The sequence below is a fragment of the Chrysemys picta genome, chromosome 1, assembly GCF_011386835.1.
Source record: "Chrysemys picta bellii isolate R12L10 chromosome 1, ASM1138683v2, whole genome shotgun sequence".
Classification (NCBI taxonomy): Eukaryota; Metazoa; Chordata; order Testudines; family Emydidae; genus Chrysemys; species Chrysemys picta.
In genome coordinates, this window is record NC_088791.1 from 311,393,644 (window position 1) to 311,414,252 (window position 20,609).

Below are 20,609 nucleotides of genomic sequence, written 5' to 3' on the forward strand. Positions count from 1 at the left end.
TTTTCCAAAGGACTGTAGTTGTCATGGGAGGTTATGGTCTCAGAGACCATGATGATTCCTTAAGTAGCCTGGGCTAATGTCATGGAGAGCTTCCAGTCTTGTTACCAAAGCCTTGAAGTTGACTCTGTTAATTGGGGTTCCAGAGAACTGAGCAGAACACTGGGATGCTTGTGTTGCTGAGTAGGCAGATGAACTGCTGTATTGTGAACTTTGAACTGTAGAAAAGGAACCTGGATCCCCACTGCCAAAGATCTGGGAATATGTTTCAGAAAATTAGCTGTATTTGTTTCATCTCAAGAGAAGAGGTTCTCAGACTTTCTCCACCTGAGTCGCCCGAATCAGCTATGATATCTTGTTGGAAATACAGTCTCAATCTTTTTGCAATTCTACCCACAGTCCTTTAGTCACGAAAGCAGTGGGTGGGTTCTCATGCTGGGATGCTCTTGGAGAGGCAGGTTTCTGCTGGTTTTGTGTGTGGTGGGTTCTCAATGTGAGGCCAGGAGAGTATTGGCTAGTGGAAGCCCTGATGGAATGGAGGTGTTGCTTATGGAAATTAGAGAATTTGAATGCTTCTTCATCTCTCATGTTTTTTCCCCCCCTCACCTGCTCTGTGCATTGCACCTGGGATATGTACTTAAACATGTCAAGAAGCTGGTTGAGCAATGTGAGAAGTAAGGTCAAGGAAGCTGGCTTCTCACCATTTTTAAGCAGAACTTGCAAGGCAACATAGCATTCTGGTTGCAATAGTTTCTAAGACTTTCCTAGAATTTCAGTGGTGCTGTTTTTATCCAGATAGTGTCAAATGGGACATTACAGACTTCAGAACATGTTTACCAAGCTGTCATGGAAACCAGGATAGCTGTTAACTTTGCACACATTAACAATTTGTCGGTAGTCTATAAATAGTTTTAGGGATCTTTTTTTTAGTGCAATGATGCAAATACTACAAATTGCTCCATCAACTTAGTGACCTAACTTAAATAAGCAGTTCTGTAGCACTATTTAAAATGCAGGACTTTAAAAGAAACAACTGTGGGACACTGCTGATAATTATTTTTAGAGCACAGTAAGCAGCTGTCTTCAGATGGTGGTCCACATTCCACACCCTTCTCTCCCGTTCAATATATTCATTCAGCGCAATATTGATCTAAAGTTTTGTGTAACTTTCTTCTGTTTCAGCTTTGGTTTGCATTTGTTAATGGATTTTCTGGGCAGATTTTATTTGAGCGATGGTGCATCGGCTTATACAATGTGGTAAGTATTCCATGTCTCGGCTTGATGGTATGCAGAACCTCAGTGACATTCCATTGTTGTTTATGTCTGTGCAGTTTATCTCAGCCATCCATCTGCATACATATCATGAAGTACAAACACATTTTTAGGGCCTTTGTTGATCTGCCCTAGACTGTAGATGCAAAAGATCCTGGATGTTTATTTTTAATCACAGCAAATGTATTTGGAATAGTGCCTTGAAAATATTAGCACTTTTATCTTAATAATATGCTTTCATTAGATCTCTGTATGTTTATGCAATTCAAATTGTTCAAAGTATTTCAGGCTATTTTTTATATTTAAACATTTTTATTTTTCTTCTTTTTTCTTAGTCAACATAAATATATATTTGTCTTGTATCATGTTTTTGGACATTTTGTCCTTCATTCATTATTGTATTATGGTAGCTTCTAAAGCCCCTTATCGTTTTCATCCATGGAGGCCATTTTTAGGCATTTATCTTCCACAATTAATATTAAAGATTTATTCTGTTCCCTGGTTTTATAGAAACTTGGTCTATCAATTCACTGACATCTACTAGTGACATTATTAGTTACATCTAGTCTGGTGCCTGGATCCACAAAGCTTGACTAAGGCAACTGGGAAACTGCAGGAACTTTTGCCAACATGTGTGAAATTTCCCCATTGTGTGTTGAGTTTTTTTGGAAATCTTTGGGATTTTTAAAAACAAATTTACTCTAAATATGTGAAAACACCAAAAGTCATCAAATAAACGGTTTATATCATTAATGAATAGTTTTACGTAAAGTTTACTTTTTATTTGACCAGGACTTGTTTCAAAATTTAAAAATTATAATCCCACACAACCCAATGTCAAATAAGAGGAGATTTTAGGCCAGAAATTTTACATTCTCTCAGTTCTTTGCATCACCCTCACTCAGAGATCTTGAAGTTTTCCTAAAGCACCCCACTCCATCTCTTCAATTCACATATTTGCATCTATAAATCTTTTAACATGATCTCTTTTCAGATTAATCCAACTACCCTGAATTAAAGCACTTTAACTGGCTACTGCTGCTGAAAGCAATGAAGAAGTAGTGAACCATGTTGCCTTTGATTACTGTTATTAGGTCTCAGAATTAACATTTTGGTTAGTTCTCTTCAGATGAATGGCAGTTCAGTCTAATCCTAAAGCTATTGTTTCATTATGTCTATATATTCCAGGGTCACTAAAGACCGAATCCTGCAGAGTGCTGGAGGCACTCAATAACTCAAAGGGATTAGGCTTTAGGATATCACTGTGGGGCACTATTCTGCTACTCTCACCAATGCTGAATAATCCTTTACTTCTTCATAAGTAGTCAGGGGTGCTGCTGGAACAATTTGTATAGTGGGGGTGCTGAGAGCCATGGAACCAAACAGTAAACCCTGTATATAATGGAAACCACTTCAAGCCAGGGGTGCGGCAGCACCTCCCACCCCCTCTAGTTCCAGCCCCTATGTAAGTAGTCCCATTACAGTGTTACTTAGTGTGGGAAAGGTTGGTAGAACCAGAATTCAGGCCTTGCATAGCCATAACCAGATGGGCTAAAAGATCTTTTTTTAAAGTGAAAACGTAAACACTGCAGAAAACTTGGGAAATACCAAAAATCCCTGAAGACACCCTAAATCCATCCTATAGCGTGGAATCTTCATGGAGCGCATTAGACTAGTGGCCTTAGTTTTGGCTCTCATATCCCATATGAGAGTGCTGCCATTGCAGCCATCTGGCCTGTTGCTTTATGACTAATTTAAAAGATTACATCATTCATGTAGAAAATGTGCTTGCAATTACTGATCCCCGCTAATATCCAGCCCTGTGTGGAACTGAATCTTCACCTAAACTCTCCAGACATAGTATGCATTGCTGGCAGGAATCACAATCCAGCATACAAGCAAGAGATTTTGTAAAGATAATAAATAAAACTGCATCTAATCAGAGATTGTTAGCTGAACTGTAGAAAATTGGATTAGAAATTAATTTCCTAGCATGAAACTGTCAGTTTAGAAAATGGGTGAAGATGAAGGAGAGAGAGTATAATTTTAGGCTACATTATAATAAAACTTTGAATTTATAGTGTCTTCCATCCAAGGCTCTCAACACACTCAGCAAATGAATTAAGTCTCCGAGGACCTGTGTAAAGTAGGTATGATTGTCACGATGGTACAGAGGAGGAGGTTTAGGCACAGAGAAATTAAGGGCCCAATTCTGCAACACTTACCCACATTGAATAGCCGTTACTCATGGGAGTAATCCTTTTGACTTCAACAAAACTATTCACATGCCTGAGTGCTTTTCATTGTGAGTAAGGTTTGCCAGAATTAAGCCCAAAGTGACCTGCCCAAGGTGCTTCAGAGTCTCCCCCTTCCTTTTTTCCCCTCTGACACAGGCCAGGATCTGAAGGTACATGGCCCTAGCAATCCCTCTCCCTTCTCAGGACCACAATGTGGGGTTGAGCCATCCACAGTAGTTCTGGAGCTGAGTGTTCCTTTGAGAAGACCGAGCATCCTTCAAAAAGGAGAGGCCTAGCAGCAGTGCCCACAGCCACAGCTGTCAGTAGCACAAGGTGTTGGGGGTGGGTGCTAGCTGAGCCCATTTTACTCCCAGCCCCATAGAGCCAAAACTTTGGGGGCACATGCCCCCCAGAAACCCCTCCTCCCAGCAGCATCAGGAACCCCATAATGTCAGCAATTCTGGTCTATGAGCTGTTTCATGACATTGGGAGATTGGCTGTTGGGTGCAAGAGGGGTGGGTAAGCGGGTAGGTAATTAACTGAGCAGGGGAACAGGATTTTCTCACTTCTTGTAGTTTACTGCTGCATGGACCCATCCCCGCCTCTGGATGCAGCAGGGAGAGTTGGATAACCCTTGAGGGCTTAGTGGTCTCTGAGCCTCACATGTTGTCAAATTTATTTGATATTTTTTTGGTATGTTAAAGGTGCCTACAGCTTTTATACAGCTGGGGGGAGGGATAGCTCAGTGGTTTGAGCATTGGCCTGCTTAAACCCAGGGTTGTGAGTTCAATCCTTGAGGGGGCCACTTGGGGATCTGGGGCAAAATCAGTACTTGTTCTGCTAGTGAAGGCAGGGGGCTGGACTCAATGACCTTTCAAGGTCTCTTCCAGTTCTAGGAGATAGGTTATCTCCATTAATTTAAAAAATTTAATTATATAGGAGGTTTTTTAATGATTTCTAGAAATTGAAATAAAAAAATGAAAATGTAAAAAGAGGGGGTCCGTTGTCCTAAGGAGAATGGGGAGAGCTTGTAGTTTTTAAAAGGCACTAATGATGCTAGATAGAGGAGTAGTTAGACTGTATAAAGCCCTTCAAAATAAATAAATCAAACAGTAGGCAAAATCTGGCTCACCTTTTTCAGCCAGAGTGGTGGTGGAAGCAAATATTAAGGGAGCTGCACAAGGGGCTGTGGCTTAATAGGGAATTTTTAGATGTGATCATTTAAAAACCTCAATACTTGAAATGCCTCAGAAGAATCAGGCGATGCACATTGTTAACCTAGGGAATTATGTGACCATGTTATTGTTATATTCATTCTCCCTCCCTGATTCCTACCTCCACTCACCTAAGCCTTGCCTTTAATTAGATTGTAAACCCTTTGGTGCATAAGAGACCATATCTAATCTTTCTATTTATATGCTCCCTATCACCATAGTGTATGAGCACTTCACAATCTTTAATGTATTTTTCCTCACAACACCTTGGTGAGGTACTATTTGTCAAAAACGAAATGTGGAGGGTGGGACCTAATGGTGGAAGTAGTGGCAGTCTGGTATAGTGCTTGGTGTGGTGGCATCTGAGCCAGGATCCGAAGTCTGAGGTTGGACCTGGACTCAGTAACAGGTTTGGAACAAAGCAAGAATAGGGTTGGAAGCTAGGCTGGAGCAAGAACAGGGTTGGAGCAAGGTAAGGCTTGTGGATGGAGTTTGTCATCACTATCAGACAGGGGAGAGTTCCAAGAATGAATTTAGCCTCTCTGTAACAACCTTGTCTTCCTTGAGTGCTCCTTTAGCATCTCGGTCACCTCGTGGCCCCACTGAATGTTTGGCAAGCTTCCTGCTTCTGATGTACTTTTAAAAATGTTACTATTAGTTTTAGTGTCTTTTGCCAGTTGTTCTTCAAATTCTTTTTTGGCCTGCCTAATTATACTTTTACACTTGACTCGCCAGAGTTTGTTCCTTTCTATTTTCCTCACTAGGGTTTAACTTCAAAGGATGTCTTTTTGTTTCTAACCACCTCTTTTACTTTCCTTAGTCAAGGTGGCATTTTTTTAGTCCTCTTACTTTTTTTGGCCGAATTTGTGTGTGTGCATATGAATAGTTTGAGCCTCCAAAATGGTGGTATCCTCTTAATACCAGGCACTCAAGTTTACCCATCTTACTATTTAGACTTCTTGTGTTTGTAGACAAGCACTTATAAAATTTGTCAGTATTTAGTTGTCTGCCTTTGTATGATGTAATTGAACGGGACTCTTTTTTGTTTGTCTGTTTCTCTTCAGTTCCTACCTGTAATTTATCAACCTCTGTCGTCTCCTCTTTACCAGGATATAGAATATCCCCTTTAATAAATCCTCCCCTAAGGGATGTAGCTGTCCGAACTGTGTGCTCCTCTGCACCTGTCAGCTTTCTCCCAGCCCTTAGTTGAAAAACTCCCCTATGATCTTTTTAATTTTACATTTCAGCAGTTGAAAAACTCCTCTATGATCTTTTTAATTTAACGTTTCAGCAATCTGGTTCCATTTTGGTTTAGGTGGAACCCATCCTGGACTTGAGTTTCTTATCTATCAGCCTACATATGACCTCCAGGACTTCTCTCCTACTTTTCCCTATGTTACTAGAACCTACATGTACCATGATCATTGGCTCCTCCCCAGCACTGCATATAAGTCTATCTTGGTGTCTTGAGAGGTCTGCAACTTTCACACCTGGCAGACAATTCACCATGCAGATCTTCCAGTCATCACAAACCAACTATCTACATGTCTAATAATCTAATCCCCCATTACTATTACCTATCTCTTACTAATAACAGGGGTCCACTCCCCCAGAGAGGTATCCTCAGTATGTGAGAGGATACCGTGACATCATCTGGAAGGAGGGTTCCAACTATGGAATTACTTTCCTCTGCTCCAGCTTGATGTTCTCCTTCCCCGAGACTTTCATCCTCCTCAACAGTATAGTTGGTCATTCGGTTTGGTCATTCAGGTACATCACTGGACGAAACAGGAACAATAGGTGACATTGATTGAGAAACTCCTGAAAGTCCCAGCAGAATTCAGATCTCTCTGCTAGTGGATCTTCAGGCCTAGGTCCTGGGCTATCGTGGCTAATGGTGAGAGGGGCCCAGGACTGCTGGGACATGAGTGCAGGAAGGTATTTTCCCATTATAGCTGGGCCACTGGTTCTGGTGGTTTGAACTAGCTCTGCCATCTCAATGGCAGAAGTGCCTGCAGATTTCATTTTGACTGTAAGGGGGCACTTATAGGCATAGAAAAACCATTTTGGCCACTGGGCCTGATAGCACAGTCTGCTCAAACTCAGAAACTGAGATGTGGAGGGTCAGGCGTAGTGGTTGGAGCAGAGGCAGTCTGGTCTAGTGTTTGGTGCAGTGTCAGCCAGGCCAGGAACCGGAACCATAGGTCAGAGCCAGACTCAGGAGTCAAGAGTGGATTAAGAACAAAGCAAAAGTAGCGCTAGGAGCAAGGCCGGAGCAAGGGCAGGGCTAGAGCAGGCTAAGGCATGTGTAGTCAGTCACCACTTTCAGGCAGGGGAGAGTTCCAAGCCATGAACTGATGTTGGGCAGACTGAGCTGCTGTTTCTCCCATGAGGCTTATATATCTGCCCTGAGAATCACCAGACTAGCTCCTGGCTTGTGGATTGGCTGAAGCCTAGCACAGGAATGACTCAGGAGAGATGATGGAGGCCTATAAAATCATGAACGGTATGGAGAAAGTGAATAAGGAATTATTTATCCCTTCACATAACACAAGAACCAGGGGTCACCCAATGAAATTAGTAGGCAGCAGGTTTAAAACAAACATAAGGAAGTACTTCTTCACACAACGCACAGTCAGCTGGTGGAACTTGTTGCCAGGGGATGTTGTAAAGCATGAGAGTATAACTGGGTTCAGAAAAGAATTAGATAAGTTAATGGAAGATAGGTTCATTAGTCACCATTAGTCAAGGTGGTCAGGGACTCAAACCTCTGACTGCCAGAAGCTGGGACTGGACAACAAGGGGTGGATCACATGATAAATTACCTTGTTCTGCTCACATCCTCTGAAGCACTTGGCACTGGCCACTGTTGGAAGACAGGATCCTGGGCTAGATGGACCATTGGTCTGTCTCAGTGTGGCCATTCTAATGTGGCTTAATCAGGCTTTTGTTCAGGGATGACTCATCATCTCATACCATTGTTCCGTTTTAGAGTTGGAGAACTGAGGTGCAGAAATCTGAAGGGTGAGATTTGGAAAGGTATTTAGGAGCCTAAAGATGCAGATAGATGCCGTGGTGGATTTTCAAAATCTCCTAGGTACCTAACTCCTGTTATCGGGAATTTAGCATTTTTAAAAATCCCACTAGGTGCCTAACTCCCAGTAGGAGTTAAGTCCCTAGGCATTTTTGAAAGCCCCACTGAGTGCCTATCTACATTTTTAGGTCATAGACTCATAGAGTTTAAGACCAGAAGGACCACCAGATCATCTAGTCTGACCGCCCTGGCCTAAATACCTTTAAATCTGATCCTATGTCTACACTGCAGTTCAACACTCATGACTGACTTGAGCTCACAAGACTCGGGCTATGGGACTGTTTAATTGTGATGTAGATGTTCTGGTTTGGGCTGGAGCCTGGGCTCTGATACCCTCCCACCTCGTGGGGTCTCAGTACCCAGGCTCCACCCCAAGCCAAAATGTCTGCACTGCAATTAAATAGCCCCGTAGCCTGATCCCCGTTAGCCCAAGTCAGCTGGCCTGGGCCAGCCACAGATGCACTGTAGACATACCCTCAGTGACTTTCCCCAGATCACACAGAAATGTCTGTGGTGGATGAGAATCCTATGAGTTTGTGCCCTTCGTAGCACAAACAGGATCCTGATCCTGACTGGGGCCCTTGGGTTTTAATGCAATACAAATAATAATACGTTCATATTTATTTCATTCAGTGTAAACATTTTCTGTAGCTGCAATCAAAAAGTATATACGTGCAGAACAGTAATTACTAGACAAAGTTCTGAACTCCAAATATCTCATAAACAGATCTTTCCTCCAAAATCTCATGTGAAAAAGCAGAAACAAAATAGAAACAAAATGCTGGTCTCTCTTTCTTTCTCTAGATGTTCCTCTGACCTAGCAATATCACTTCTTTTTTGTCTGGATTCAGTCTGAGTTGGCAAACTCCTATCAAGGTTCATGCCTCGCTTAGACACCACAGAAGGCCAGAAATAACAGAATCTAGAATGTTCTTTATTTTTTAGAAGTTTTTGTCTGATTTCCACATTTACTTGCACTAATGTCTTTATAATCTTTGCTTTAGTAAAACAAATGAAATACTTTCACAGCTCCAGTTGCAGCTATGTTTGAACCAACTTACCTCAAATCTTTTCCATAATGTACATGCCAGCCTTTCTTTTTCAGGCTTTAGATACATTTTAATGTAACTAGACTAGTTGTCTAATAATATGACATGAAATACTGATGCTCAGCTTATTAGTTAACAGCAAGAGTAAGAACTACCTTTTCTGGCTTCTTTTTGTGCTTAGGTTAAGTACAATCAATAATAAGAATTATGAATCACTGCATTTCAGGTTTTGGTTTGATTGAAAATTATGTCAAATTACACTCTAGGGATGAGGTTCTGTCCCGACTGAACTCAATGGGAGTTTTGCCATTGACGTCAGTGGCACCAGGATTTCACCTTAGATCTCAAATATTATCTTGGACCTACTTATAAAGTTAATAGGTGTTTTTTAATTAGTGTTTGTTTTCTTTGTAGATTTTCACAGCATTGCCACCCTTCACTCTGGGAATCTTTGAACGATCATGTACTCAAGACAGCATGCTTAGATTTCCCCAGCTCTACAAAATTACTCAAAATGCAGATGGGTTCAACACGAGGGTAACGGGAAATGTTTTATTTTTTAAAAAAATTAAAAGAAAAATACTAGCATTATATTTTTAAGTCTTGTTTTTTTCAGTCTTAAAGGCCTCATTCAGTTTTATGCCAGCATAACTCCCTTGAAATCAGGGTTGTCCTTGCTTCCTAAAATTTTGTGTTCTTTTAAAAATAATTTGCTGTTTCTGACTAGAAGAGTACTGACTAGAAGAGAGGCCTGAACTAGAATGATAGTCCTGAAGTCCATCCAAATTTTGGGGACGTTCAGATTCGGGCCCATAACTGAATATGAATTTTGCAACTCATAGCTGATCTACCTAGCAGTATATGGCCTGTCTGCATCTTTCAGAGAAGCTGGATGAGCTGTGCCTGGTTTTTGAGTTTCATATTGAAATGCTGCCATAATCCTACCTACCAGCCTTGCTAAATCTCTTTTTAAAGTTTTTCTTAAGTTAGGATGATTTTATTCTTCCTGTCATTGCAGAGGGTTACGAATTTTGCAGATAAAGTTACACTCTTGTATTTTCTTTTAATATTTTGGAGAATATCCTACACTTTCTGTTTCATTGATTTACTGACCTCTTTGTGCTAAGAAATTTCACCATTTGATGTTCTGGGTTTTTTTTAATGAGTAATTAAATATACTCTTGAAACAAAGCAAGGTCCTAGGTTTGTTTTGTCAGAGGGATTCTAAGATTTCAAAGAACAAAATTTGCAGAATATGCAAACCTCTGACATATGAGAAACATAAGACTTTTAAATGGGACATTGTGGGGTACAAAAAGTACTGTTCTCCATTAAAAGAAAATAAAGTAACTGTTTCATTGCATTAATAGTCCTGTCTATCATCATGATCATTTGAGCGATTAAGCAAAGGTGAATCCACCTGCTCATATTCTGATGAAGATTTTTGGGGGTAGTATCTTTGCCCTAGTATAATCTGACATACTGTATTTAAAAAATCCTTCAATTGAAGCAGAGTTGTCTGGTGGTAGCACAGAAATTACGTAAAAAGTGGATGAGGAAATATATTTCAGAAAAGTTCAAGTATTGCAGTTTAGGAGAAACATTACACTCTGCCAGTAAATTTCACAATGAAGCATTTGTTGGGAGTTAGAGAGAGATCAAGATTTTTGGCGGACTCCTGACTTGCTTGGTTTGTTTTCCCTCAGGTTTTCTGGGGTCACTGCATCAACGCCTTGATCCACTCCATCATTCTTTTCTGGTTTCCACTGAAAGTGCTGGAACATGGTAACTGCTTCTTTATTTCAAATGTCAGCAAGTAGCATTCAGTCTTCCCAGTGCCAATGTGTTTGCAGAGCTGGAGGTCACAACTGGTTCTAAGAAAACTAATGATGATAGACAGTCGGACCGGTTATAGCTTCTAGCCTTGACCATTTATCAACGCTGACCTTTGGAAGCCACTCTTCTTGCATTTGACATGGATATCTTCCATATAGTGACTTCCATACGTAATTTTTAGTAAGCCTCTTTCAGTCACACACTTATGTCTTCTGAAGGTTCTGAAATAAAACATGGGTTCAGGCACACACACAAAATCTTCAGTTTTCTTTCCTTTTCAAATATTTTCATTCCTCATGTCACATACTTGTACAGTGTTCATATAGTGAGTTTTATATCTTTACAATAGGGAAACCTTTTGCTTTATATTTGTTGGGCCTTTTAAATTCTACAATAGACTCTTCCCAAATTGCCTACAAAATGCAGAGTAATTCCAAGAGTGACCCAACCAACTCCCACTGAAGTCAATGGAAGGGCTTCTGTTCACTTAAGTGGAAGCTGGGTCAGGTTCAGAGTTAGAAAAATTAGGAAAACAGAATTTGCCTTATCAAATGAGACAGACACATCCTCAAGTCTGATATCCTGCAGCTGCCAATGGCAATTGCTTGGTACTTTACAGAAAGACAAGAAATCCCACCCTGTACCCAGCCAGAATGTACATAACATTACTCCTGGGGGAATTCTGTGCCACTGCGCATGCACAGAATTTATGTCCCCCATAGATTTCTTTTCTTCCCCGCAGAAAAATGACTTTCTGACAGGGAAGCAAAAGGAAGCCACAAGAGTGGTCAGATGACCCTCCGCTGCAGTATGTTTCCGGTGCCCAGGGCAGCCGGCAGAGAGGTAGGTCACTGTGGGGCAGGGGACAGGACTGGAGAAGACCTGGCTGGTGGCTCCTACCCTGTGCTGGGTTCAGCAGCTAGTCCCAGCTGGGCTGGTGAGGACAGGACTTCCTCTCCCCCTGCACAGCATCCGGGGCCATGTCAGACCCACCCCCAGATTTCTCCCCCGGCTGTAGGAAGCTCTGCAAACTCCTCCCCCGCTTCCTGCACCCATTGCTCCTCAGCTGCAGGGGGAGGGATCACTGTACAGTGAATTGATACCCCATCCGCCCAACCCCTATGCATCCAGACCCCCTCATACCCAGACCCTCCCACCGAGCCTCATCCCCTCCCCCCCACCCAGAACCCCCCGATGAGCCCCACTCCCCCTGCACCTGGACCACCCCGACAAGCCACCCGCACCCAGATTGCCACCCTACCGAGCCCCAACCAGCTTCACATGGATCCCCACTCCACTGAGCTCCACTTCACCAGCAACTGGAACCCCCCACTGAGCACCCCAGATCCCCCTGCTGAGCTCTATCCTCCCCACATCCAGACTGCCCCTCCCCGCTGAGCCTCCATCTTCATCTGGACCCTCCTGCAGAGTCTCATTACCATGGCACCCAGAACCCCACAACAAGCCCCGGTGCATCCAAATCCCCCCTGCACTCAGATCCCCTACTGAGATTGCATCCAGATTGCCCCACACAGAGCCCTCTCAACTCACACCTGGATCCCCCCACACTAAGCCCCTCCACACTTGGATCATGCATTGCTGAGCCTGCCTGCCCACACCTGGTGCACCAGGCACAGAGGGGCAGGGCCCTGGGGTGTTTCTGGGGCAGGCCCAGTCTTTGCGCTATGTCAGGGTTGGATGCAGCCTCACCGCTGAGTCCGTGTCCTGGGGGGTGGGAGGGGAGCTGCACAGTGATCTCCCACCTCTATGCAGCCAGTGATCTAAGCTCCCCAATGCCATGCTGGAGCCTCCACATTTATTTGACAAGTACATTTTGCAGAATTTTGCAATATTGTGCACAGAATTTTTAATTTTTTGGCACAGAATGCCTTCAGGAGTATACATGCACAAGACAAACTCTTACAGTCTACTTATTACCTGACTCAAGAAATAGAATTACTCATATCTTATCATGCGTAACAACCAGTACTATTATTGGGTTAAAATAAACAGCTCCTCTCTAAATTCTGTTTTAGATTGATCTGTCCAGACATTACAATTAAGAAACTTTTGTTTGTTTATATTTTTTTCCTTAACTTCTTGATCTGTCCCTAACTATTATCTTAAATACATATATTCTCTTAAAGTGCCCTTTTAGGTGTCAACAAATTAAATAGATTATGATGCTCATTCTTCTCCAATATTAATAATTTAATTTCTGAAAAATTATGCTAAATGTGAGTATAGACAGTTCCTTTTATTCTGCAAAGAGGGGCGAATATAAAGTTTTCAACTTTCTTTATGTTGGAGTAAAAAGTGTTTTTAAGGCTTCAGACAAAAATGTTTCATTCACATTGGGATGTTCTTTACCCACTTGAGTTCCTTAGGATAAAGGCTGCATATAGACAGTGAATGCATATCCCTAAAGATAGTTGTTTTCTGCAGATCTTCAGATTCTTTCTTATTAACAGAAAGGACTTTCTTTGCAGGGCCACTGACTTCCCAAAGAATGAGGTCATGGAATGCAGTATAATGTTAGAATATTTAAAAAAATCTAGAAAGTACTTAGATATCTGAACTTAAGTGTTTCCCATGACACTGTACTATAAGTACAGAGTAACTAGGCCAGATTACATTAGATCCATGACAACCAATATGGCCAAACATAGACAAATTTCACCACAAACCTAAGCAGCAGACACTAAATTAAGCCTCTATTGGCATTGTTAAGTTGCACTGGAGATAATAGAAGAGATAAGGTGATTACAGATTTCTATGACAAGAAACCAAACAAGCTCCCATCCATACTGGCTAGGAAGCAGTTTTAAATCACACCACACTTTCAGTAAATACCTTTTATCTCTCTCAGCAGCCAGGGATGCCAAACAGCAAGGCCTAGGCTAAAGGATTCCGAGGGGGAAAAGTAAGTTACAGTTCTGACCCCCATCATTTGTCCAGTACCTTCACCTTGATCACCTTAATCAATTGGTCCTTCAGCCCTCGTATAGATTGTGCTGATCACAAAACGTCTTCCATTCTTCTCGTATCCTGGCCTTCCTTTTCCATGTGTAGCCATGTCTTTTCACAATAAAATCTTCCTATCTCTTTGGAGGTCGGTCAAGTGGTCGTTTTAGTTGCCAAGTGGTACCCACGGGAACAGCTGCAGTCCATCGATTGTCAGTGAGCTTCGCTATATGCCCGGCCCATCGCATTTTACGATGCCTGCTCTCAACAACAATGTCCTACACTCCACATTGCTGTCTGATCACTTCATTGGGAACTCGGTCACAGATTGAAATTCCCAGAATTCTTCTTTCCATCACCCTCTCCATGACAGACAGTTGCTGCTCCTCTGTCTTCGTCAGTACCCATGTTTCACTGCCATACAACATTGCTGGCAGTACTGTTGCGTTGAAGAGGTTGGCACGTGTTGCCTTGTTGATTTTTCCTTGGAGGACATCCTTGATAGAATTGAATGTGCACCAACCTGCTTTCTTTCTTTGCGAGAGTTCACCTTCCTGATCATGCTGCTTGTTAATTTCTTGGCCTAAATAGACTTATTGCTCAACTTCTTCTATTTGTTCTCCCTTGCTTGTTATTTGGGCTTTTGGTAAGGTGTCAGACCACATAAATTTCGTTTTGGAGCAGTTAATTTTCAGTCCGACTTGGCTGCTTTTTGGGTTGAGTTCTCGCGGCATTTTCTGTAGTTTGATAGCATTTTCGGCGATCAACACAATATCATCTGTGAATCTGAGATGGTTTAACTGCTCTCCGTTGATGTTGATTCCACCCTTCCACCTTATCTGCCTCATTACCATTTTGAGGCAGGCTGTGAAGAGTTTCGGTGAAACTGTCTCCTTGTTTCACACCTTTCTTAACTGGGATGCGAAGGGGAGTATCAAACAAGGTTATATCTGTTGTGCAGTCAGAATTTGCTTCCTTTAATAGTTTGATATCGTTTGTGTCAATGTGCTTTCAACATTGCATTGATCTCTATACTGTCGAGCGCTTTTTCATAGTCGATGAAGGCAATGCATAAAGGGGATTTGTATTCCCGTGAGAGTTCCAATAGCTGGTTTATAGTGAAGATATGATCCATTGGGCTGAAATTCCTTCTAAAGCCTGCCTGCTCTCTTGGCTGCTGCTTGGCCAGACTTTGTGAGAGTCGGTTTGTTATTATTTTGGTGAACAGCTTGTAGACATGTGAGAGCAGGCATATTGAACAATAGTTGTGTAGATCTTCGTGGTCGCCCTTCTTGTACAGCAGAATGGTGTTGGCCTCCTTCCAGCTAGATGGTATCTTCTGCATTTCCAAGTAACAGCTAAACCTCTGAGCAAGGGTTTCCCAGAGGTCTTGGCCCCCAGCTCTTATTTCGATTGTCAGTCCATCTTTACCTGGGGCTTTTCCTTCCTTCATTTTGTGAACTGCATGTTGAACTTCTCTGACAAGAACTGGGAGTACATGCTCATTGGTCTGTTGAAGTGTTGGTTACTGGGACATTTATCTGAGACGTGAACAGTTCGGTGTAGAAATCTTTGCAGACCACTTCCATCCCTGTTCTGTCAATTACTGGTTTTCTGTCCCTGTTCTTCAACGCCATTATTGTTGACCTGTACAGTGTCAGTTCCCTTTTGCATTTTTTGAGGCTTCTGTGATCTTCAGCCATCTTTAAGAGCCTTTCATTTTGGTAGTTCTCAAAGTCCTCCTTTAGTCTTCTTATTATCAACTTGCAGAGGAGGGAGTAATCAAGTTTGTCAACATCATTTTGCTTCATATTCCTCTGCTTCTCTAGCAAGTTCCGTGTTTCCTCTGAGATTCTTCCTTTCGCTCTTTTCAGTCTTTCTTTCTTGACTAATTTCATGCATTGCCTCAACTTATCAGTGAAGTTTTTATAATCCTCATCACCATTATCTATAAGACTCCAGTCTTCTTTAGAAATGTTCACTTTCAAGATTGCCTTGTCAAATATTTTTGGTCGCTGTCTCTGATTTGCCATCTGTAGTGTTTTCTTCTCCACCTTTTCGTTGAAGTTGAGCCGTGCTCTGAGCAAGTGATGGTCACTACCGGTGTTAAATGATGGCACTACTGAGATGTCTTGTATAATGCATCGCTTATTGATCAGAATATAATCAATCTTGTTCTTGTTCTTCGCATTGGGCACGATTCATGTCCACCTTCTTGGCCTTCTTCTAGGTGTTATCAATGAACATTTCTTTAGTCTCCGCCAGAGTTGCCAGTCACGCTCCTCGTGGATTCTGTTCATCAGTGCCATACCTTCCAATTAATTTTTCACCTTCTTTCCCTCTTCCAACTTTGGCACTGAAATCTCCCTTCGCAATAGTATATGTGGATTTTTGAGCGAGGGTTTCCTCGAGCTCCTAGTAGAATTCTTCCACATCGGCATCTTCGCTTGTGCTTGTGGGAGCATAATTCTGAGTAATCTTGAGGGTGCTGTTCTTGTTCTGTTGGAGGTGTGGCACTCCAATGCGTGATGACTTGAACTTGCTGGAGATGATTTTTGAAGACCATTCCTTGTTGGTGATGAAGCCGATTCCTCCAACAGTTCTTGCGCCTTTTCCTTTTCCCAACTTGATGGTACTTTTTTCTCTCCACTTCACTTCCATCTCCTTTCTTCATTGTGTTTCGCAGAGACCAAGGTTTCCTCAGGCTGTCCTTGCCTTCTCCTCCATTAGATGGTTGATCGAATTGCCTCTCATCAGTGTCCTGCAGTAATAGGTGCACACTGAAAGGGCAGTCCTTTTTCTGGCTCCTAAGATTCTTAATAGCCTCTCATCAACTGAACTCCTGACTACTGTCATAGAACGGATCAAGGCGCGCATGGGGAGCTGGGACCCATTTATTCATGTTGTTTTAGCCATTTCTTCATCCACCCACTGGCTATGCTGTCAGTGGCGAGTTTACCTCCTCAACTTAGCTAGCACCCAACCTCAAGAAGGAGGACAGATGTCCTCTCCCTGGGTTGGTAGTCTGACACCTTAATAGCATGGTTGAACCTACTGAAGAATACACTCCGCTGTCCTCGCTGTCAGACAAGCCAGGGTCACTGCTGCGCCACTTTGAGGCATTAAGGTAGGATTTTGCAGCCATGTCCAGTACCACTTCAATATAATTATTGAGCAGCAAATCCAAACTGGATGGTCAGTGTAACTACACTGGTTGGACAGTAGGTGATTGCAAATGTACTTTTACCTACAAAAATCTAAGTTCAAATGCTGTTTAGTTCACAGGTGAAAGCAGGCCTTCACCTTTAATGAACATTTCTCCGCCTAACTACAATTTGGAATAATTAAAGTAGGCATGATTGGCAGCTCCTACTCAGGAGAGGGTTAAGGTTTGAAAATTGAGGGTATTGACGAGCAGGACAGAGCTGTATCAGCAGAACTCTGTCGGGAAGCTGAAAAAAGCTGCTGCTTCTGCTTGAATGAAGATCCATGTTCAATGTAAGACTACAAGCTATATCAGTAAATGATCCCAGTTTGCTAATATGAAGTCCAGTCCTGCACATAAATTCAAAAAGTGAAACCACTCAAGGTCATAAGCACTATGCCAAGATTATAAGCGTTTATAGGCTCAGGCCCAAGGTTTTATCATAGGTCTGTTCCAACTCCAGTCTTGTATACTTCTCTAGCAGACATCTTGAAACCTATGAAAACATAAATGGTGCTCATGCTTGGGTAATGCTTGAAGGTTCCAATAATTATGAGTCCATTTGGCATTCATGTGGCTGTCATGTGTTCTTTCATAGACCTCTATTTTAAGTTGGCAAGTGCTAAGAATGACTAAATGGACACTTGAAGTATTGCTAAGCTTGGCACTTTCAGATGATAGATCAACCTGTACTCACTCCCTTCTGCACGCTTTCTGCCAGGAGAAAGGGTGTCTAAGACTGAATGCCGGTCAGTTGATACATTAACACCCATTAAGATGTTTTAGGTGTTACATGTATCCACTACCAACCTCATTTGGCTACAAATCATTTTATGTTTAAAAACTATTGACTTTGAAGGAATATCAAATTTAAAAAAATATTAGAGGTGTCAATATGCAGCACAGAGTGACACAGAAAATTCCTTAGCTCTTCTAGACAATTTGTTTGTTAGTGCCTGGCAAACATTCATTCTCTCACTAAAATAGTTTTTAACAACTAAGGTTGTTACTGTGCTATTTCTGAGCCTATAAAGTGCTATTTCTGAGCATATAAACACAACACTGCATTACCAATTTCTAACATATTGCTTTTTTAAAGTGCTTTGAGAAGCATAGAGTATGAAAGGCACTCTACAAAGACAAATTCAGGAGAGATTTTTTCAAGCACGTTATTGAAAATCTTTGTCTTTGAAATTCTCTCCTTTTATTCCATTCTATTGATACACTGATTATCAAATATGATGATAAGCTTTGTTATCTCTCTTTCAGATGCAGTGTTCACAAATGGCCAAGGACCAGACTATTTATTTGTTGGAAACATCGTTTATACCGTAAGTTCTTAGCATTTATATCTTAGCAATTTTGCTGAATAGTAGAGTTGCTTCCAATCAGACACTGGTATACATCAGTAGGTGTATGAGTGAGATTAGAATTACAGTGTGTGTGTGTGTGTGTGTATAAATGTTTTGTCTTTTCTTTTTCATTCCCTCTTTCAGAAATTTACTGAACAATATTGTGTAAAAATTATGCTTTTAGTTCTGTTAGGTGCCCAGAGGCCTTTGGAGATGGACAGCATATAAATAAAAGTATTGTTATTTTTAGAAGGGGGAAAATTAAACAGCTAGGTGTGGGATATACATGCTGAATATAATACATTTCCTCCGTTTCTTTCTTTCCACAGTATGTTGTGGTTACTGTTTGTTTGAAAGCTGGTTTAGAAACCACAGCATGGACTAAAGTAAGTGGTCCTCAATCTTTTTTGGTATCTTTCTTGCCCACATCTCTCTTCATATTTTATGTTTTATATTTTAATATAGAAATTTACAATTTTTTGTATTTAGATTTGAAGTGGAGGTAGTGTAGTTGTATTTTCATCTGGGTTACAATTATCTCTCATCTGGAGTTACATCACTGTTTTCCTTGCTTTTCACTTCGTAGAGTATGTTTGTATTAGGGGATAACTGCAGATGACAGAGCATAATTAGGGCCCTACCAAATTCGTGGCTGTGAAAAACGTGTCACAGACCGTGAAATCTGGTCTCCCCCCATGAAATCTGTATAGTAGATTTCATGGGGGAGACCAGCGTTTCTCAAATTAGGGGTCCACCCAAAAGGGAGTTGCAGGGGGGTCACAAGGTTATTTTAGGGGTGGGTCGCGATATTGCCACCTTTACGTCTGCACTGCCTTCAGAGCTTGGCAGCCGGAGAGCGGTGACTGTTGGCCGGGCATCCAGCTCTGAAGGCAGCACCCCGCCAGCAGCAGCGCAGAAGTAAAGGTAGCAATACCACAACCCCCCAACCCCCCACCATAACCTTGTGACCCCTCCATAACTCTGTTTTGCGCCAGGACCCCTACAGTTACAGCACCATGAAATTTCAGATTTAAATAGCTGAAATCATGAAATTTACTATACCAGACCCCCGCTAGAATGTGGGGTTTTGGATCCATGTGCGGTCCCGCGTTAATGCGGGGACCTCGTTATAGTGGGGACCGCGTTACCATGGATTCCAATGAAGGTAATTAAATTTGGGATCCATGCGCGGTCCCATGCTATAACCAAATTCGCGCTATAAAGACACGCGTTCTAGTGAGGGTCTGCTTTATTTCAAAAATCCTATAGCCGTGAAATTGAGCAAAATGGAGCATGAATTTGGTAGGGCCCTAAGCATAATATAATGACAAGAACGTGGCATCAAAACTTTGAAGTGGGAAAAGAGAAACATTTTTATTAGCCTGGCTCCTGTAAACAGTCTAAATTAATGTATTGGGTATGGCCATCATTGGAGTAACTCCATTAAAGTCAGTGAATTTGGGCTGTAATCTACATCTTTTCCATTATCTGATTCACTACATAGCCACTTTGGAAGTAATACATGCAGTACCAAACAAAAGGTGTCCAGCAACCAATAGGTAATTAGGGCTTGACCTCCACTGACTTCAGTTGGCTTTGTGCCAGACCCTTTTTTTGGGCAATTCTTTATTTTTCAAGTACACTGAGTTTTTTATATACTAGTGCTCTCTTTGTGTTTTCAAATATTGTTGCATTTTGTGAACCACAGAATTGATTAGATGTGGGGATAATTGAAAACCGTACATATTCTCTGACCCTCGGATTCATGAGTCATTCACAGCAATGATTGGCTATTACTTGCTGTTCAATAGGTAGGCATACCATTGATGGCAGAATCTAGGGTAATAGCATCCAAGAAATCCAATGATTTTCTCTCTTGATGCCTCCTTAACAGAATTTTTTCAGAAATATTAACATCTAAATTTTCCAAAATGACCAGTGGTTTTTGGGTGCTTCAGTTTTTAGGCACCCAATTTGAGACATCTTATAGGAGTTTGAGGTGTCTTAAGTGGGGCATATAAGAATCAAGGCATCCAAAATCACTAATCACTTAAAAATGTAGGCCACGGAGTACTCTGCAGGCTATATATGATTCAGCTGCAAATAACTTTCTTTTTGTAACTGTTAACTATACCAAACTCTTTGGAACAGAGACTATTGTGTCGGTAAAGTTCCTCACAAATCATTTATTCTTATTTGTGTAGTAACAATAAAGGTTTAACCCGGTGGTATTACTAGTATAAATGGAATGAGGTGTTCTGAGCACAAGCATGTGATCCAGGGGCTCTTGCGTTCATATCCCATCGGACCCCACTAACTTCCCTTAATGGACTTGGCCAAGTCCTTTAATCTCACTGCCTCTGCTCCTCCAGCTTTAAAATGTAACAAT

The 20,609-nt window shown here is 41.7% G+C and overlaps 1 protein-coding gene across 6 annotated transcripts in view; it reads left to right on the plus strand.

The window, feature by feature from the left end:
• Positions 1-20,609, plus strand: part of ATP8A2 (ATPase phospholipid transporting 8A2) — a 631,188-nt gene that overhangs the window by 462,970 nt on the left and 147,609 nt on the right. For all 6 annotated transcript variants that reach the window (XM_005286691.4, XM_065581436.1, XM_005286690.4 and 3 more), the window contains 5 exons: positions 1,180-1,254; positions 9,278-9,400; positions 10,570-10,648; positions 18,138-18,199; positions 18,550-18,606. In XM_005286691.4, coding sequence (XP_005286748.2) covers positions 1,180-1,254; positions 9,278-9,400; positions 10,570-10,648; positions 18,138-18,199; positions 18,550-18,606 — 396 coding nt within the window. The remainder of the gene's footprint in view (positions 1-1,179; positions 1,255-9,277; positions 9,401-10,569; positions 10,649-18,137; positions 18,200-18,549; positions 18,607-20,609) is intronic.